Source organism: Neltuma alba, unplaced genomic scaffold, assembly GCF_004799145.2.
Source record: "Neltuma alba isolate B1F8T4 unplaced genomic scaffold, ASM479914v2 tig00011318_pilon, whole genome shotgun sequence".
NCBI classification, from domain to species: Eukaryota; Viridiplantae; Streptophyta; class Magnoliopsida; order Fabales; family Fabaceae; genus Neltuma; species Neltuma alba.
In genome coordinates, this window is record NW_021636025.1 from 185,599 (window position 1) to 204,415 (window position 18,817).

General features: G+C 35.7%; 1 protein-coding gene across 2 annotated transcripts; it reads right to left on the reverse strand.

The window, feature by feature from the left end:
* Positions 1-6,030: 6,030 nt before the first annotated feature.
* On the reverse strand, positions 6,031-17,462 carry LOC114711788 (protein ACTIVITY OF BC1 COMPLEX KINASE 3, chloroplastic). 2 transcript variants are annotated; one of them, XM_028896213.1, is made up of 8 exons: positions 17,072-17,462; positions 16,434-16,661; positions 15,833-16,168; positions 14,905-15,460; positions 9,326-9,512; positions 8,852-9,218; positions 8,105-8,241; positions 6,031-6,369 (listed from the first exon to the last, which is right to left on the reverse strand). In XM_028896213.1, exons 1-7 carry the CDS (start codon positions 17,411-17,413, stop codon positions 8,122-8,124), a joined length of 2,136 nt encoding a protein of 711 aa, XP_028752046.1. In that variant the 5' UTR covers positions 17,414-17,462; the 3' UTR covers positions 6,031-6,369; positions 8,105-8,121. The 2 variants fall into 2 exon arrangements, with proteins under 2 accessions (XP_028752046.1, XP_028752045.1); XM_028896212.1 differs by having other exon boundaries at positions 8,085-8,241; positions 17,072-17,461.
* Between the last annotated feature and the right edge of the window lie 1,355 nt (positions 17,463-18,817).

The window sequence follows — 18,817 nt, forward strand, 5'->3', positions numbered from 1 at the left end:
TTTGCAGGATACAGCTTGTTATTATCATCAATGGCTGATTGTACAAATCAGAGTCAAAACATGCGAATATTACCTCGTCTCTGCATGTCTTTGATATTAGATATAAGGATAAGGTGCACATTTGCCTCCAAAGTTTTTACTTGGAAGCAATGTTGCTTCAAAAGTTCTTTTACATTTAAGGTTATCTCAAAAGTGTTAAAATAGATCAATGTCTCTCCTTAGCATTAAAAATATGGGTTAAGATACATGCTAATTTATCCCGCAAGTTTTCACCCAAGAGCATTTAGTACCCAAAAGGTTTGTTAGATAAAAATTTGCCTCAATGCTCCTGACTAAAAACTTCTGAGACAAATTTTCACTTTGACCCTAAAAATATTTACAATCAATGTTAATATTTTACTGATCAACATTAGTTTTTTTTAACGGGGTGAAGCAAAGATTGTTACATTTTGTACCTTAACCCCCTAGATAAATTTGCAATCTTCCTTTTTCTCTTGAAATGCTTCTCTTTATACTAATACTTTCCTTATATTCTTTTTATAAGAAGATTTTAGGAGGATTATAGTTTTATTTAAGCAACAATACACATTTGGTCCTTTAATTTTGTACAAAATTTCAATTTATTCCCTTAACTTCATAAATATTTTCATTTACTCCTGAAATCATTAGTCTTAAATGATGATTTTTTTTTTGTAACAATATGGTTATTTTAAAAATTAAACTTAATATATTACCATTTAAGAATGGTTTATCAATATTCAAGATCTCAATAATATAGCAGCTTGAGGTGGTAGTTGGCCACTGAAGGAGTTTCTTCTCCCTAGACTCCTACGTTTGCATTTGGGTATCCACGAGGGATACAGTGAAGCCATGGAGGAAGAGGGTGGTGCCTCGACAACTATAGTCATGGCTGTCGTTGTTCGATTCTAACATGGAAATCCATTTCTGGTAAGTTTCTAATAACCAGTAAAATGAAACAAGGAGAGCCATGATTATAGTCCCCACAATCTCGGCTTGATTTCCATTTACTCCAAAACAATACGAAAGTTCATTTCAATATTTTCATAATGAAATTAATTTTAGAAGGAAAATGACCATATTGTTCCTAAAAATGTGAAAAAGAGAAAAGATTTCATGGGTTTATTACGCACAACAGAAAACAAAACCTCAGCCAATGAGTATTGGCTCAAGTAGAACAGACGACATCCTTGTGATGTTAATATCACAGGTTGGATCCGTGCCTGCATACACTTCAGCGTTTGCCAATTCAAAAAAACAAAAACAGAAACAGAAACAAAAGAAAAAGAAAACCTCATCGTCTGCAGCTTCATTCTCCTTTGCCGTTCTTATTGGTCATTCTTGCGTTGAGAGTGGCTCATATTCTCCGCTACTTGGCATTATCCACTCTAGTTCTCTTGTCTGTTGCAACTAGCTTTGTGGTCTTTTTGTTCAGGTTCCCATTCAGATATCTTTCTTGGCTATGTTTTTATTATTGAAGTTTTGAAACTGCTCGTGTTGTATGTTGTTCTTCTATACTTGTATTTTTCTTCATTACTCTGCTTAACCAAGCCGTAACACACGAACTTATAAAATGGATTAAGATATGTAAATTTGTCCCGAAAGTTTTTATTCAAAATACTGGGCGCCCAAAAGTTTTTCTGTGCGCAAATTTGTCCTGAAAATTTAAAATTATAGTAATATTATCCCTACCTTTAAAAATATTAACGTCAATGTTAGTTTTTTAATAGTAAAGAATAATATTGCTGTGATTTTAAAATTTCAGGAACCAGCACCCCTAAGTGAAAACTTCTGAAACAAATTTCTACCCTAAAATTAAATAGTTGTGTTATGCTCCTGAAGCTTAACTTTATGAAATAATTCAATCTTCACAAATTTATAATAAAATTAAATAGTTGTCTTTGGAGATTGGAATTTAACATTTAACGTCATTATAATAAATGGTGACACAAAACATGTAAATAATGTGAACTTTAGTCCAAATTATCTTTTTAAAATACTCATTAATGCCAGTTTATTAGTGTTCCTGTTAATTTTATTTAATACCAAGCTTGTATAAATCAAGGCTCAAAAAACCAGACCAGATCGGCCGGTTCAAGTTGGAAACCGATAAACTGGTGTCTAGTCCAGTCTGGTTTAGCTTATGAACCAACTTTGTAATAAACCGGAAAGAACTAGGATGGACCGGAAAAAATTAGTAAAAACTGGGAAAATCACTGGGTCAGATGGGTTGCTGGTTCCCTTTTTCCATCGCTTCTTTTCCACTCTCACCATTTGCCAGAGAAGCTATGAAACATCTCATGGTGGTTGAAGAAGCTGTAAATACTGGACACTGCTCAGAAAAATGGTAGAAGCATGGCAAATCATGGAGAGAGACTCAAAAATTTGTTTAGAAGTCTGCTACCTGCTCCTTTGATTCTGCTCGTGGGAGACTGAAAGGCGAGGAGGAAGCTGGAAGATAATGAAGTGGGATAAGTTGTGTATAAAGAAAGAATGAAAAAAAAAGAATGGAGGAGCACGAGAGGCGCGAGAAGCAATTGAGAAAAGGGGATTGATGATGAGTGTTTTCAAAAAAAATGCAAAGTATGTTGTGTGCCTGTATACATAATTCAAGGAAGAGAGAGAGAAACAAAGAAAGAAAAAGCTGACTTGGTATGGGTGTGATGGTGCGAAATGGCAGTAATATCAAGTGGGGTGAGAAGAAAGAGGTAAAATAATAAAAAGATGAGGATTTTAATAAGTAAGGAGGAAAAAAGAAGGGATAAAATAGAATAAAAAAATAAAAAATTTCATATATTTATTCATTTTAATTAAATTATATTATTTTAATAAATACCGGTTTGATTCTGGTTGGACCCCGATGTGACCCATTAACCCTTAAATCACTATATTAACCGGTTTAGTGTCCGGTCCAGTTTTTTGTTTCTTAGCATAAATATATATGCCACCAACCCACATAATGGATCTTTGTTTCTCCTGTTAAATTCCCTTTATTTGTTCAATCTAACCACATCCCTCTATTTCCCTTTTCTTTATTATTTGAGTTCCCTTCAGTATGATCTTCTTGTCTTGCTATTTTCACTTGTACTAAACAACTGACAAAGTTGCATGAATAATACTATGAAAGTCACTACTATAGCACCGATTTTTTACTGCTATTATGTAGGACATTTTACCTTTGTTTCGGGGAGACAGAAAAAAAAAAAAAAGACATAGTAAGTATCTTACTTTTTACTTCTGCGTTGAACAGACAAGAAAAATGGCACTCTTTTTATGTTTAAAATAGAAGTAAAAAGTCACACTATACTGTTATTTCGTAAAAACAACATATGAGGAACGTACCATTTTATGCTATTTAATTCAACACAAATTTTATGCTTCCTTGCAAATTATGTCTTACTCATTTTAAAAATTTTTGATAGAGTTTCAGATTAAATAACACATCCAAAAAATTCAACAACAAATTAATTCAACTCAATTTCAACAAAACTAAAACAATTCATGAAGACTAATCTCAAATATATAATTTTGAAGTTTACTTGCAAACTATGCCTTACTCGTTAAAAAAAAAAAAATACCAAAGTTGCCCCTTAAAAGTATGGCATACAAGAATTTTAACAATTAACCAATTCAACTCAATCTCACAACAAAACTTATTTAAACAACTCAAGACTAATTTCAACAATTTAATCTAGCAATTTCAGCATTTCAAAAATTTAAAACAAAAACATAAACAATGAGAAATTACCTATGTGATATTCAATTTCAAATTCCCAATATAATTTAAAAAGGCTTCCCAACACTAACTACGTACAATATAATAAAAATAAATTTATAAAAAAATACCAACCATTGAAAAACAAACGATGAGAGCCGATTTTAGCAACCAAAAAAAAAAAAAAAGTCGATGACAGTTGAGTGGATCTGGTTTATGTACAAAGAAGGAGAAAAAAATCATGGAGAATGAGTGGGTCATGGGTCATCATCCCATGTCATCTTGAAGAAGAGTTTTGTGGGTCATTATCTATGAGCAACCAAAATGCAAGGAGAAGAAGGGGGAAAAAAAATATGGGTATACTCACCAATGGAGAAGAAGACGATCTGTTCAATGGTGAGAAAGAGCTGAAAAATAAGGCATCAACGGCGTCGCTGTGTAGAGAAGAAGACTCCATGGAGGAGTGAGCATCGTGCGGTCGTGCAAAGGAAGCAAGAGAGAAAAGTCAGAGAGGGAGAACAGAGGGTGTTGCAAAGGGAAAGCCAAGAGGGGATACACTTTCTTTTAACTAGGGTTTAAGAAAGAATAAACAAATTTCTTCTCATCTATTGAAGAGATGAGAAACAGATGAGAATATTCATGTTATTCTCGTCTGTTCTGTAAAACAGACGATAATAGCCATGTTATTCTCATCTGTTTTAAGAAACAAAGGGAAAAAGACTTTTCTCCTCCGTTCTCTAAAACAAACTGGAAGCCAGTTGTGCATTTTATTGCAGTGAATTATCTTGTGTTTGAGAAAAAATGTTGGTTATAATCTTTTATGTCCCCTCTCAAACTATAAAAGAATCATGCAGTGATTTTATTAATGTCTAAAAATAGCAACTTAGTTGTTTCAAACTGATTAGTGCAACGTCAGATTTTATTTTATTTTATTTTTATGAGGCCATGGGAAGACTTAATTTGGGCGGTTTTTCTATGCTCACTTGATACTACTTATGCTTTGATTGCTTTTCATTAGTGAGGTTTTCTACATTTGGATGGGAAGAAAATTAGGGGAGAAAGAATATTGAAAACTCCTTAAAATAGTACTTTTTAAAAACTATTTTTTGGAAGTTTTCCTTCTTGATATTCCCTCCCTTCTATTTAACTCTCAATTTTCTCTTCATCTAAAAACAGTGATAACATGAGCATCTGTAAAGTGATAACATCGTTATGTGTGTGTGGGGGTGTGGTATGACTGCAATTATATGTTTTTTAGGCTATGCATTATTTTGATAACATATTGCCCATATTTAGAACTTACATGGCACCTAATGTGATGTAAGAACAAGTCATTACAACGAGGTTTCACTTGTTTTGCTGGCTTGTAACTCATCCAAATAATTCAAAATTTAACCTTACATCAACACTAGATGCATGTAGTACGATTGAAAGGAAAAGAAAGCAATAACATGCCATCGTACACATACAAAAATGTGTCCGCATTTGTATTGAAACATTAATTTTCTTGTATTGTCACTTCTGTGTTGAGTAACTTATGTAACTTGACAAATGAAATGACGTGCTCATTTTGGAAACTACAATTACCATGTTTACAAAGGAAATTTGCATAATCATAGGTTGTGACAGTGCAAATTTGCAACAGGCATTTAAACGAGTACAATTAAGACACCAACACCACATGAGGGATTTAACTACTCTCATTTACCAGTGAAACTACGCGTTTAAACAACTACAATTAGAAAATTAACACATAAAATAATTGACACCTCTCATTTCACTACGCGTTTGAACAAACTACAATTAAGAAATCAACAGTACCCATGGTAGGAAAAGAATCTTCGGCAAACTCTTCTACCGGCAAAATAGAGCTGACAAGTCCCTTATATGTTGTTAATTTGTTCATGAGAGTTGTTAATGCACTTGTGTGTTGTTAGATTTCTAACTATAGTTCAAATGCATATTTTCAATAGTAAAATAAGAGTTGTTAATTCCCTTGTGTTGTTATTAATTTCCTAATTATAGTTGTTCAAAATGCATATTTTTCACTAGTCATCATTGATAGAGGAAATATAAAATCCGTCAACCAGCTAAGAACCACTGAAAAATTCCAAATTGAAGGGGACAACATGAGAGGTTGGAAGGGAAAATTTTGGCTCCCTTCCCCTCCAAAATTTCTCAACCAAATGAGGGGAGAGCCCCTCCCCTCCAACCAAATACACCCTAAATTTGAAAAAAAACCATGTCACGGCAACTTATTTCCTCCTAAAACTCGTGAAAGTAAAATTAAAAATAAATAAATAAATAAATAACTACTTTATCCCAAAAAAAAAAAAAATGACTTGTAAATGCATAATGACAATAATACCGAATGAAGCAAGGAATCGGACGCCTTTACAACTGCTATTTTACTACAGATATCACATTATGATATCCCGATGCTCCGCAATAGTCACCACTACAGTAGCGTCAATAATTATGAGCAATATATACAAATTTGTGGACCGAATCAAGGGGTAGAAAACCACGAAGAGAATCAAACATTTCTTTGGCAAGAATCAACTAACTGTATTCTTATCATTTACCTTCTTTTGTAAAATGAATGTCCTGTTTCTGTACTCCATCCCCATAATCACCTGACAGAATAAGGATCTCAAATGTTAAGCAATTCATGATTGACTAAACTGCCAATTCTAACTATGGTGGAAAAAAATTGATGATGGAAGCTGAAATATAGCATCATTAAACTAAATTATTAGTACTAAAAAGGAGTATAACTGTAACACTTTATTTATAAAAAAAATATAGTCAGAAAATGTTCGCCTAATCATTCTAGTATTTTTCATTTAAATTTTGCAGTGTACAATCTCAAGAATGTTGAAACGATGAACAATTTTATTATAAAATATTTGTTCAAATAGATGGCGCTTCGACATTTGTTGCGATTGAACTAAATTTCTATACTAAATTTCACCTTAATTCGGACGACATTGCTCATCATTTTAACATTCACATGATTATCTCAGTTTACATTAGGATCAAAACACTAGGATGTTCAACTATAGACAAGGCATTCAACATTTTCCTCAGAAATCTATGAAACTGTTCAAGCGAAACATACTTTAGAAATAAAACTTTTATTTAAACGTTCAAATACTAAACTAAATCCAGGATAAACAAGCCACATAGGCATAAATGATACACTTCCAATGACAACAGGGAGCAACACAGTAAACTAAACCCAGGAAAAAGAGGAGCGGTTTAAACTGTAAAATGTTCAAAAAAGGACTGTGCATCAATAAAGCAAAAGAAAACGCAATTAATCATACTTTAGAAAATGTTCCAGAAGCTTCACAGTTTATTTTCTTTAGAATTTACTAATGAAAATAAAAATCTCACACAAAGGACCAATTTCATAACATAGAGATGTCCATCTGTACAAGGATTTTTTTTTTTTTTTCAAACTTTCAAAGTACATTAGGATGTGGCCCTTGAACCTCGTTTCTCATCCATTTAGCCCCCCAAAATCACATCAACTGACCTCAAAAATCTCGAACTTTGACTCAATCCGGAATAAGGATTCAATATACATACATTTAGGACTCCAGCTGAGTCGAAATTTAAAAATTTCCTAGTCAATGAATTTGAATATTCTTTAACAAACTAATTTGATTTAAAAAACGTTTCAAGGACGAAAATTGCAGTTTGTTCTTTATCTTTGCATCTGTTTCCCTAGTCAGCTTATTTAACAATATTTCAATTTAATGTGGGTTTTAGCTGCTTTTGGTTCATGAAAGTTAGTATCCTCAACCGCCTAGTCAAGGTTATCGAGTGGTACGTTGTTAGCTTAGGTTATCTCAGTTCTTATTATTTCACATCCGAACATGAAAACATTGTTATACAATGAAAAGAGAAAGCTTGACGAAAGTTTCTTTTCTTATTTGCAGTGTTTTAGAACTAAAATATCATCAAAGCAAGATCATGGATAAGATATTGATGTGTTAAACATTCCATGAGTGATCCAGGCAACATGCTAAGTCCTTTCTCGACAAACTCATTAATCAGAGTTCAGAAATGCCATATAATCCAAAACATAACCCTCTGGTGCTGTCAACTATTCATCAACAAAAAGTCCAAACTCTATCCCTATGCATTAGTAACAATGCCACTTTTTGAGAGATTGTTATATAATGAATCCTGTAATCATCATTAATTCCAATTTTTGTTTCGATTCCCACCATTAACTCCTTCGCTACACTTCATTGATATATGAGAAATCATTATCTTTTAATTAGCAACGTAGTAAATATAAGGCTGAAAAAAAGTAGTAAATATTAAAAAAAATACATGCCTTAGCTATAAAGTATAGACCTGTTGGGCAGAAAGTCTTATGTAGAAACTGTTCCTTGAGTTCTAAGTACTTGCTGCAGAAATCGTGCAGCAAGACGTTGAGTGATCCCACCCACAACACGTCCACCAATACTGCGTGCCTCAGGCTGTTGAAGTATCTGCTCATGTGATTTTTGCACCATTCAAACCAAGTAGTTCCGGTTAAATTCAATAAAAAATTTTCAATGGCTCAGAATAAATTAAATCCTTTATGTCAATTTCAAATATGCTTCTTAAAAAATATATCAGAATATTTGTCTTCAACAAAAGAGACTATCTCCAGAAGTTTAGCCAAAATGCTATATTGATAATATCCTATAATTTTGATCTGATTCCAAATTTATATAAAGAAGTTAATTTTATTTTAAGAACATATCATTCAATTGACAAATCCTATGATCCATCACCCAAGTTTCCCGTTCACACAAAATCAATAGATGATCCACAAAGTTAGCCAACAACTGTAGCACTTGTTTTAGTAAAAGCCAATGTTAATGTTAAGATAAACTGGTACACGTGCAGTATACTATAGAATGGCATTTATACATTGTTTAACAAAAAGCAGATCAAATTAACAATGACTGACAAATATGCTTACATATGTCCATCATTTATGATTACAATACTACATTGATTTTAAACAAATTTAAAGACTGAGTAGTGAGTAATAATAGGCAGAGGTATGAGAAAACATAATTTCCAGATGGTGCGGCAAACGAAGATTCTTACCTGTACTATAGGTAGCAAAAGAGATGGATCAAAATCCTCAGAGGATTGGAGAAGTCTCCATACTCGAAGCACTTGATCTCTAAGTTCCACCAAGCTTTTCCTTTCAGCACTTGACATCACAAAGGGTCCACTTGCATTGCCATTCGGAATAAGGATTCGCACAAAGTCAGGAAGGAAGTTGTATGAATCGGATATAGAGCTGAGGGTAAAAGCTTCAGTTACACGGATAGCCTCTTTGATAACCAAAATCCTGAGCTCTTCACCATCTGGACTCAATAATACCTTTAGGACAGGTTGAAGAGCCTCTCTAGCAGTGAAATCTCTGTCTTTTCTGCCCTGCTCCAGCAGGCTTTCGAGTCTACTCCACCTGAACTCGAATAGATTAATGGATATTCAAGCCTATTTATACTAAACATGCTATATCGCCAAGTATAGAGAAAAGATACATATTTAATATAGCAGCAGAATGCATACCTGAACCTCCCATCCTTGAAAAGCAACTCAATAAGAGCATCTCTAAGATAAGGATTTGGATCTGTTAGGAGCCTTTTAGCAAAATATGGGTATGAAGCAGCAAGCACCTTGAAATTAGGATCAGCATAAAGCGCTAAGCCTTCAAGAACAGTGAGGGACCTCAATATTAACGCATAGTAAGCGGGAACTGCCAAAAAAAAAAAATGTAAAAGTCATCAGAGGGACCACAGGAAAAGAAAGTTTAGACATAAGTAGTCTATATTTATGGAACTGCTATAGTTCATCAAAAGAAAAGAGTTATCTCAATCAAGATATAATGTCCAGATATATGTTTTAGTAGTCTATCCTTTTCATTCTATAACTTATGTGACCAGATATGTTATGGTTAATATGGAAATAAAATCAGAATCCCGATATATTAGGCAAAATAGGAGGGATTAGTTTTATTCGAATTATCCCTAGAATCTTTCCGAGATATCCCTTGTAATCTTCCTGTAAGCATCTCATCTCTATATATTACTCTTACAATACACAATCATAATATACGAGAATTTCCGGTTAATATGAAGTCTATATGGTATCAGAGCCAGCAGATTCTCACCCCTCATCAAATCCGACTACTTCGTCTTTGTCATCCTCCACAGGTTGGGTCGAACCCCAAGGGAGGCTTCACCATGATGGACTCCTCTCTTGACGGCTCCCCAACATCGTCGAACCAAACTAGGTCCCCTCAAGTAAACCTCTAGTCACGATGGCTCCTTGATGGTCATCGTCTCCGAGAAGCTCACCGAGAAGCTCACCTCACCAATTCCAATTACCATGAATGGGCCCAGGCAATGCGTTTGGCTGTTGGTGGTCGGGGAAAGCTGGGATTCCTTACTGGTGAGTCAAAGGCACCAAGTGATCCAGCGTCGTCCGCTATGCACCAGTGGCTCACCGATAATGCATTAGTCTCGCCCTGGCTGATTAACACCATGTCTCCGCCACTCAAGCGCAGTTTCATGTATCTTCCAGCTGCTAAGGATATCTAGGACGCAATGCGTGATTCTTACTCTGACAAGGAAGACCTCTCTCGCCTTTATGAGATCAAAACTCAGATTTGACAGTTAAAACAGGGTACCCAACTTGTTACTGAGTACTGGCTGGAACTCATTGCTCTCTGGCAGGAACTGGATTTGAGAACCCAGGACAAATGGTCCTCTTCAGTTGATGCTGCCCGTTGTCGACAGAATGTTGAAAAAGAACAAGTCTTCCAATTCCTCGCTAGTCCAAAGTCAAAATTCGATGATTTGCAAAGTCGCATGCTAAGTCGGTCAACTCTTCTGACCACTCGCGAGGCATTCTCGGAAGTTAGACAGGAGGCCTTCCGGCATCAAGTTATGCTATCTACGTCTTACTTTTTCGGTTTCTGAGTCTTCTACTCTTGTTAGTAAGAATGCAGCCCCAATGTCTTCTAAAGTCAAAGTCTCCTGCGATCACTGCAAGAAACCCGGACACACTCGTGATCGTTGTTGGGACATTCATGGTAAGCCGGCAGATTGGAAATCACAAAAGAATAAGCCCCGCGACTATCAAGTGTCACAAGATTCTTCCCTATCATCTGAATCATCTCCTCTGCCTAATAATTGACTCAGTTGCTTACTACCCTACAAGATCTTCAACGGTAGCACCCACCTCCTGCTGCTTCTGTCTCTGTCGCCACCTCAGGTACCAATCCCTTTGCCTTCCACACCTCATTCCCCTCCACAAAATGGATTGTCAACAATGGTGCCATTGACCATATGACTTTTGATGCTGGTATGTTTACTACCATCTCTGTGCGGGTCATGAGACAATTACCACTGCTAATGGCACTGGCTCTAATATTGCTGGGAAAGGGACGGTTAATCTTTCTGATTCTCTTCATCTTGACTTTGTTTTTACATGTCCAACGTTTAGCCTGTAATCTGCTGTCTATTAGCAAACTGACCGAAAGTGTAAATTGTGGTGCTTACTTTTTTCCCACCTATTGTATCCTTCAAGATCTCTTATCGAGGAAGATGATTGGCATAGCTAGGGAGCATGGTGGTCTCTATTGTCTCAATGTCTCTATAGTGGTTGCCTTGTGTACGCGTATAAGTGGTTTTGTCTCGCCCTTTGATGATAATGACATTTTATTATGACATAAAAGGATGGGTCATCCTAGTCTTTTTTATTTACATCATTTGTTTCCTCAATTTACCATTAAAAATTTTATTTTTCATTGTGATTCTTGAAAACTTGCGAAACATTGTCGTGCTCCCTTTCCCCTTTCTCGCTACAAACCAACCCGTCCGTTCTCTATCATTCATAGTTATGTGCAGGGTCCGTCCCATGTCCCAAATTGTTCTCACACTAAGTGGTTTGTTACCTTTATAGATAACCATACCTGCATGTCTTGGATATACTTAAAGGTAAGTCAGATGTACCATCTATCTTTATGGAATTCTTCAAACTTATTCAAACTCAGTTTAATACCACTATTCAGGTTTTATACACCAACAACGGTACTGAATATTTCAATCACCAATTAGGCCATTTTCTCAAAACCAATGAGGTCGTTAATAATAGCTCTTGTCCTCCTAGTCCCCAACAAAATAGCATTGCCGAGCAGAAAAACAGGCACCTCCTTGAGGTCACTAGAGCTCTTCTCTATACATGTAATGTCCCTAAGTATTTCTAGGGGGATGCAGTGCTCACTGCTACTCACCTCATCAATCGTATGCCCAGTCGTGTTCTTTCCTTTGTCTCTCCCTTCGATAAACTTGGTGAAACTCATCCTCTTACTCATCTCGATCATTAGCTTCTGCTTCGTGTCTTTGGTTGCTCCATGTTTGTTCATCTTCATCGCCCTTCGTCAAAATTAGATCCATGAGCCGTTAAGTGTATTCTTTTGGGATACTCATCCACTCAAAAGGGATATAAGTATTATGATCCTAGTTCCAAGCTTCTGTTTGTTAGTTGTGACGTCACTTTCTCTGAGACAATTCCTTTTTACCCCACGTCTTCCACTCAGGGTGAGAGTTGGAGTGAATTCCAGCCTGTGGAAAATGTACCTGAACCCATACCCCCTTTACTTGAACCTCCACCAATTAAACTTGTTCCATGCATTGATACTACTGCCCCCAACACTGCACAAGTGCCAAAGGTAGGGGGAGATAAAACCAGCACAAAATTTCACAAGGTTTATTCACGCAGGAGTAAAGAGACTGTAGAGCCCACCATGCCTGAAGCTCTGCTAGAGTCTGCTCCGATAAAAGATCCTAAACCCACAAAGGCAGGAAACGTAGAAGATTTACCTATTGCCTTAAGAAAGAAGCCACGCTCTTGTACCAAGCATCCTATCCAAAAGTATGTATCGTATGCTACTCTTTCTCATAATTACCGCGCCTTTGTTACTGATCTGGATAGCATCAAAATACCTAACAATGTGTATGACGCACTTCAGCATCCTGAGTAGAAAGAGGCAATAATGGAGGAAATGATGGCATCAGAAAAAAATGGAACATGGGAAGTAGTTGACCTACCTAAGGGAAAGAAAACAGTGGGGTGCAAATGGGTCTTTACTCCAAAATACAATGCTAATGGCACACTCAACAAATTCAAGACACGACTAGTTGCTAAGGGGTTCACTCAAACTGTTGGGACAGACTACAACGAGACATTTGCCCTGGTAGCGAAATTGAATACAATCAGGGTTCTGCTGTCCATTGCAACTAATTTAGACTGGCCTTTACAACAACTAGACATTAAAAATGCCTTTCTAAATGGTGAGTTGAAAGAACAAGTTTATATGACACTTCCTCCTGGTTTTGATAAGGGAAGACAGAATCAGGTGCGTAAGCTGAAAAGATCCTTGTATGGCTTAAAGCAATCACCCCGGGCATGGTTCGATAGATTCTCCAAGGTACTGAAGGTTGAAGGCTATAAGCAGAGCCTATCTGATCATACAATGTTCATCAAGAAAACCGGAACACTAACAACAATCCTTATTGTCTATGTTGACGACATTGTTCTCACAGGTGATGATATAACTGAGATAAATAGAATCAAGACTGCTTTAAATCAAGAGTTTGAGGTCAAGGACCTAGGAACACTGAAATACTTTCTTGGCATGGAAGTTGCGCAGTCAAGAAGGGGGATTCATGTGTCTCAGAAAATATATTCTTGATTTGTTTAAAGAAACTGGCATGCTTGGTTGCAAACCATGTAAAACTCCTGTAAATGCCAAAAAGAGTTGTACAAGACAAAGTAGAAAGAAAACAACCTCTGAAGAAGAGGAAGAAAAAGAAAAGGAGCGCCAGAAAAATGAAGAACCAGTGGAAACAAGGAGATACCAAAGATTGGTTGGAAAACTAATCTTTTTTTTTTTTTTTTGGTTATACACCGCCCGGTAATCCGGCGCCTTTGGCAACTGACTAATCCGGACTTGAGGGGGAGAGTGCCGCCCACACAGGTGGGGTTAGCCCCTCTCCCAACGAGAGCGCTTCCCGGGATTTGAACACACGTTCTCATCCTTACGGGGGGCGAACCCACTTACCAGCTCGACCAACTGCTCGTTGGTAAAAAAAACTAATCTATTTATCACACGAGACTCGATATTGCATTTGCAATTAGTGTGGCAAGTCAACACATGCACTCACCGAGAAAGAAACATATGGATGCAGCATATAGAATCTTAAAGTATCTAAAAGGGACACCGGGAATTGGTCTCTTCTTTAAGAAGTGTGACACTGGAACAGTGGAAATTTATACTAATGCCAATTGGGCAGGCGACCAAGAAGATAGGAGATCAATATTTGGGTATTGTACTTTTTTGTGGGGTAACCTGGTAACATGGCAAGTAGAAAGCAAAAGGTTGTAGCAAAAAACAGTGCAGAATCTGAATTAAGAGCTTTAGCTCAAGGCATAATGGAAGGTCTTTGGCTAAGAAGAGTTGCAGAAGAAGCTCAAGTCCAGACTAATGAGCCAATAAAACTTTTTTTTGACAACAAGGCAGCCTTGAACATGGCCCTTAACCTGGTACAACATAGCAGAACCAAACACATTGAGGTTGATCGGCACTTTATTAGAGAAAAGGTTAAAGATGGAATTGTGTGCTTGTCCTATGTGACTTCAAAACAACAGCTTCTAGAGATGCTCACCAAAAGGCTACTGGAAGACTTGTTTGAGAATTTCATAAGCAAGTTGGACATAATTAGCATCTATGATCCAACTTGAGGGAGAGTATGGTTAATACGGAAATAAAATCAGAATCCCGATATATTAGGCAAAATAGGAGGGATTAGTTTTATTCAAATTATCCCTAGAATATCTCCTTGATATCCCTTGTAATCTTCCTGTAATCATCTCATCTCTATATATTACTCTGTACAGTACTTAATCATAATATACAAGAATTACCCGTTAATACCAAGTCTATATATGTGTTCTAGTATCTAGATCTAATGTCCATTGGCCAAACAAAAGAAAAAAGGATCAAATGTCCAAATGACTAAACCTTAGCTATAATAAAACATAGTGGATGAAATGAAGTCAATAATAGGATAGAGTTATCTCACCATTGAATGGATATTGATACAAAACGTTTCCCAGACCATCCACCAGAGTCTTGAAGTTAAGCTCACTCACAGTATAATTAAGTGCATCGTCAAAAAAGTCACGAAGAGCTGGTATAATTGGAGAAACATCCACATCACGTGCCAAAAAATCAAGAGCATAGTAGTCACGAGCCATTGCTTCGTAATCCCGGTTAACCAAGTGAACAACATGACCAATTATGGCAGACCTTGCTTCTTCTGGAGTTTCACTCATCATGCCAAAATCAAGAAAAGCAAGCCTTCCATCAGGTGTTGCCAAAAGATTCCCAGGATGGGGATCTGCGTGGAAATATCCATACTCAAGTAGCTGTCTAAGACTGCACTGTATGCCTGTGTTTACAAGATCCAAGACCTTTAATCCTTGCCTCTCTATAGCCTCCTGCTGATTTAGTTTGACTCCGTCTACCCATTCCATTGTCAGTACTTTGGCACTTGTATAATCCCAGAAAACATCAGGGACAAAAATATCTTGCTTGTCTGCATACAATTTTCTGAACCTCCTAGCATTTTGTCCCTCCTGCAGGAACCTGTCAAAATTAACTTTAAATTCTAAAAGATTATCATATGAATTACAATTATTTTAACATTATTGGTTAACATAGCAGGCACATGCCCCTTTGAGAAAGTTTTGAATTAGAGAGAGAAGAATACGGTCATCAGATGCTTGTGCTCTAAAAGCACATAAAGCAAGCAGTGAAAAGTCTGACAATGGGTCTGTTGAGGGCTAAATATTGGCTATTCCTATCAGTTTGTTTTTAAATAATTTCACAAACAAATATGACGAGAAAAAGAGAAATAGAAGTTATATTTGTATTTTTATTCTCAACAGGCATAAGGTCCATGTTTTCCTGCAATAAAATCACTAAGTTACTGATTGAAAAGAACTAACCTGCACATAATTGAGCTCTTGAAAAACTCTCCGTGCAAATTCATCAATAAGAACAACAACATCAGTAGTGATTATGTCAACGTATTTGTTTATGAAAAATCCTAGGCCTCTTATCAGAAAGAAGTCCAATCCTATAGCTTCTTCAATGCCAGGGCGTTGCACTTTGACAGCCACAAGTTTTCCTGAGTACTTCAGCCGAGCTTTATACACTTGACCCAAACTGGCTGCTGCTATTGGAGATGGCGATATTGAAGAGAAAATGGACTCAAGAGATAGTCTTAATTCCCTTTCTATGCAAGAAAACGCCTCTTCATTAGGAAACGTGGGTAAACCATCCTAACAAACCACAGGAACCAAAAATTATCCAAAAACCCTACATTTGCATGTTTATCTTCATAGCATTTATCATAATTCACAATAAAGGGCATACGACACTTCCCCACATAGTTGAACAAATTTTCAAAGTTTATGTCCCAAGGCGAAGCCATACACCCCAAAGAATTAATCAAGAGCTTATCAAGCAGCCTATTGATATCAATCGCTGAAACAATCAAAATTCCATGTTTCTTGATAAACGGAGTTAAGGGAAAGAACATAATACTTGAAGTTCAGAGAGCTCCTCCAGATACTCGGGTGGGCAGAGGTCAGGTCTGGTAGACAAGCCCTGACCCAATTTCACAAAAGTTGGTCCCAGCTGTGTGAATATGGTCCTGAGCTCAGCTGCACGGACTCTTTTATTTTGATCAAGAATTCCATTGCTTTGGTCTAAGAACAGCTTGAACGCAAATAAACCTAAAGCAGAAAGAACTTGCAGGGTCCTTCCCGCCACCTATTCAATACAAAAAAGGGGTCAAATTAACAGACAATATATACGATTTCACCCACAAATGATAGGACGGAAAAGAGATCGTATTTGCATAAAACTCAGCTGTGGACTTTCAATTTGGACATCCACAAGAGGCTTCTTTCAATTTGGTCCCGCAGTCATTAAAATCCTAAGGCATTCTACTTTCATACAAAATTGAACACCAACTTAGCATTAGGATAATTTGGAAACTATGTGCTACTTCCTACTTATTTAGGTTAAATTTTGGTCGTATGTAGAGAGAATAACCTGTCTCAATCATTAAAGCATTTTAAGAATAGAACAACTGGAAATGAAATAAATAATTTGAGAAGGACCAATTTGAATATCCATCAGCACCTTCGACCAAAATAAAGTTTCCCTTCGTAGAATACCTTCAATGGTTGAGACCCATATTTCTCGGCTAGAAGCTTGGCGCTATAGACAGAAGCATTGGCCGAACGTGCCATGGCTCTGGCCTCGGCCTGCAAGTCATCGGCTCGGTCCGCTGGAAGAGCAAGGACCTTAACGGAAGACGACCCATCTCCTAGCGCAGGCACGCCGGAGCTCGGCGTTGCTTCAACCAGAGCAGCTCGAGGAGGTAGTTTTAGCCTTCTAAAGCTACTTCTGTTGCCACTGAAGAAGCTTCTTCTTCTTGGGTTACTGCGTTTGGATATCCATGAAGGATAAGATGGTGACACGGCGGAAGACGGTGGTGCCACGGCCACTAATGTCATGGCTCTCGTCGCTTTTGGCCTGTGCAAATCCAAATCCGAAGAAAACTGTCGAGGAAAAGAAAATGACCAATAGAAAATAATTGAACACAAACCAATTTATTCACGATATTATTTGATCTTATCTACGTGGAAGTATCTTTCCCTAATATACATACATACCTTTTTTTTTATATATGTATATACACATACAAATACACATATAGAGGATAATATTAAGACAAACTTTTTTGTATCTATTATATCAAGATTTTCAATCATATTAAGTCATGCGCCGATTTTATATTTTAATAAAACTAGTGATTAAAAAACTTAATATAATAAATAGGATTAATATTATTTTTAATTTATTAAATTTGATCCTATTTTTGTTTGGTTCTAATCCCAAAAATCTTTAAACAAATCCAAATAAAACCAAACTTAAGGGACAGAATGACTAATTTTAAATTTTATGGACAAAAATTAAAATTAAATTTTAATAAGCAAAACTAAAAAAACTAAAATAAAAAGGAAATTAAATTTCAAGAGGTAAACATGATAGTAATCCTAATAAATACAAAGAATTTAACCAAACTATTATATTATATAAAATAACTAAGGGATTATGTAAGCTTTCCCGATGCCAAAAAAATGGTCAATTTTATTATAACTCAATGAAAAATTAATCACAGATTTTTCTTCGAAATTACATAGAATTCTAATTTTAAATTATTAAAAAAAAGTTTCAAATTAATTAAAGTTTCATTAAAATATTTTCCATAAAATAAAAATATATATAACTTATTCAAAAATATTTTAATTGAAAATATAATTATATCAAAATATAACATAATTTTTTATTACAAAAATTGAATGTAATTGCAAAATGAACTTCATAATTCATTCATGAAAAATTGATAAAGACGAGTCAAAGTTTGGGGTCATTCTTTTGGATTAATATAATTTTTAGTTTCTCAAAATTATCTCAATTTTATTTTGGTCCTTTAAGTTTTAAATAATAGATTTTAATCCATCAAGTTTCTTTTTATTTAAGATATTAGTCCCTATGATTTAATAAAAAATTGAATAATTTTGCCTCTTAAGAGATCAAAACTTATTAATTATAAGCTTGAAAAACTAATAACAAAATGAAGATAAACTTTAAAGACAAAGTTTGGAGTTGCTTTGATCTCCCCTCCACCCAAAAGAAACAGGGTGCCTTAATCTACATGAAGTTAAAATTATTAAATTTTTAACTTTTGGATTTTATTTGGTTGCTAATTTTATTTAAAAAATAACATTTTTCAAGACTAATTAAAATATAAAAAGGATAATATTTGTATCAAATTCCTTATATCCATGATGTTAACTTCTCCAATTACCCATAACTAACATATTTTTATAATACTAATATTTAATAATATTTAA

Excerpts from the sequence above, each read along its gene's own strand:
- LOC114711788 (XM_028896213.1), bottom strand. The coding sequence starts at position 17,413 with ATGACATTAGTGGCCGTGGCACCACCGTCTTCCGCCGTGTCACCATCT. Across the intron at positions 15,461-15,832 it reads AAGAGCTCAATTATGTGCAG|GAGGGACAAAATGCTAGGAG; the intron begins GTTAGTTCTTTT and ends AGGTTCCTGCAG. Across the intron at positions 8,242-8,851 it reads TTTTGCTACCTATAGTACAG|ATACTTCAACAGCCTGAGGC; the intron begins GTAAGAATCTTC and ends TCACATGAGCAG.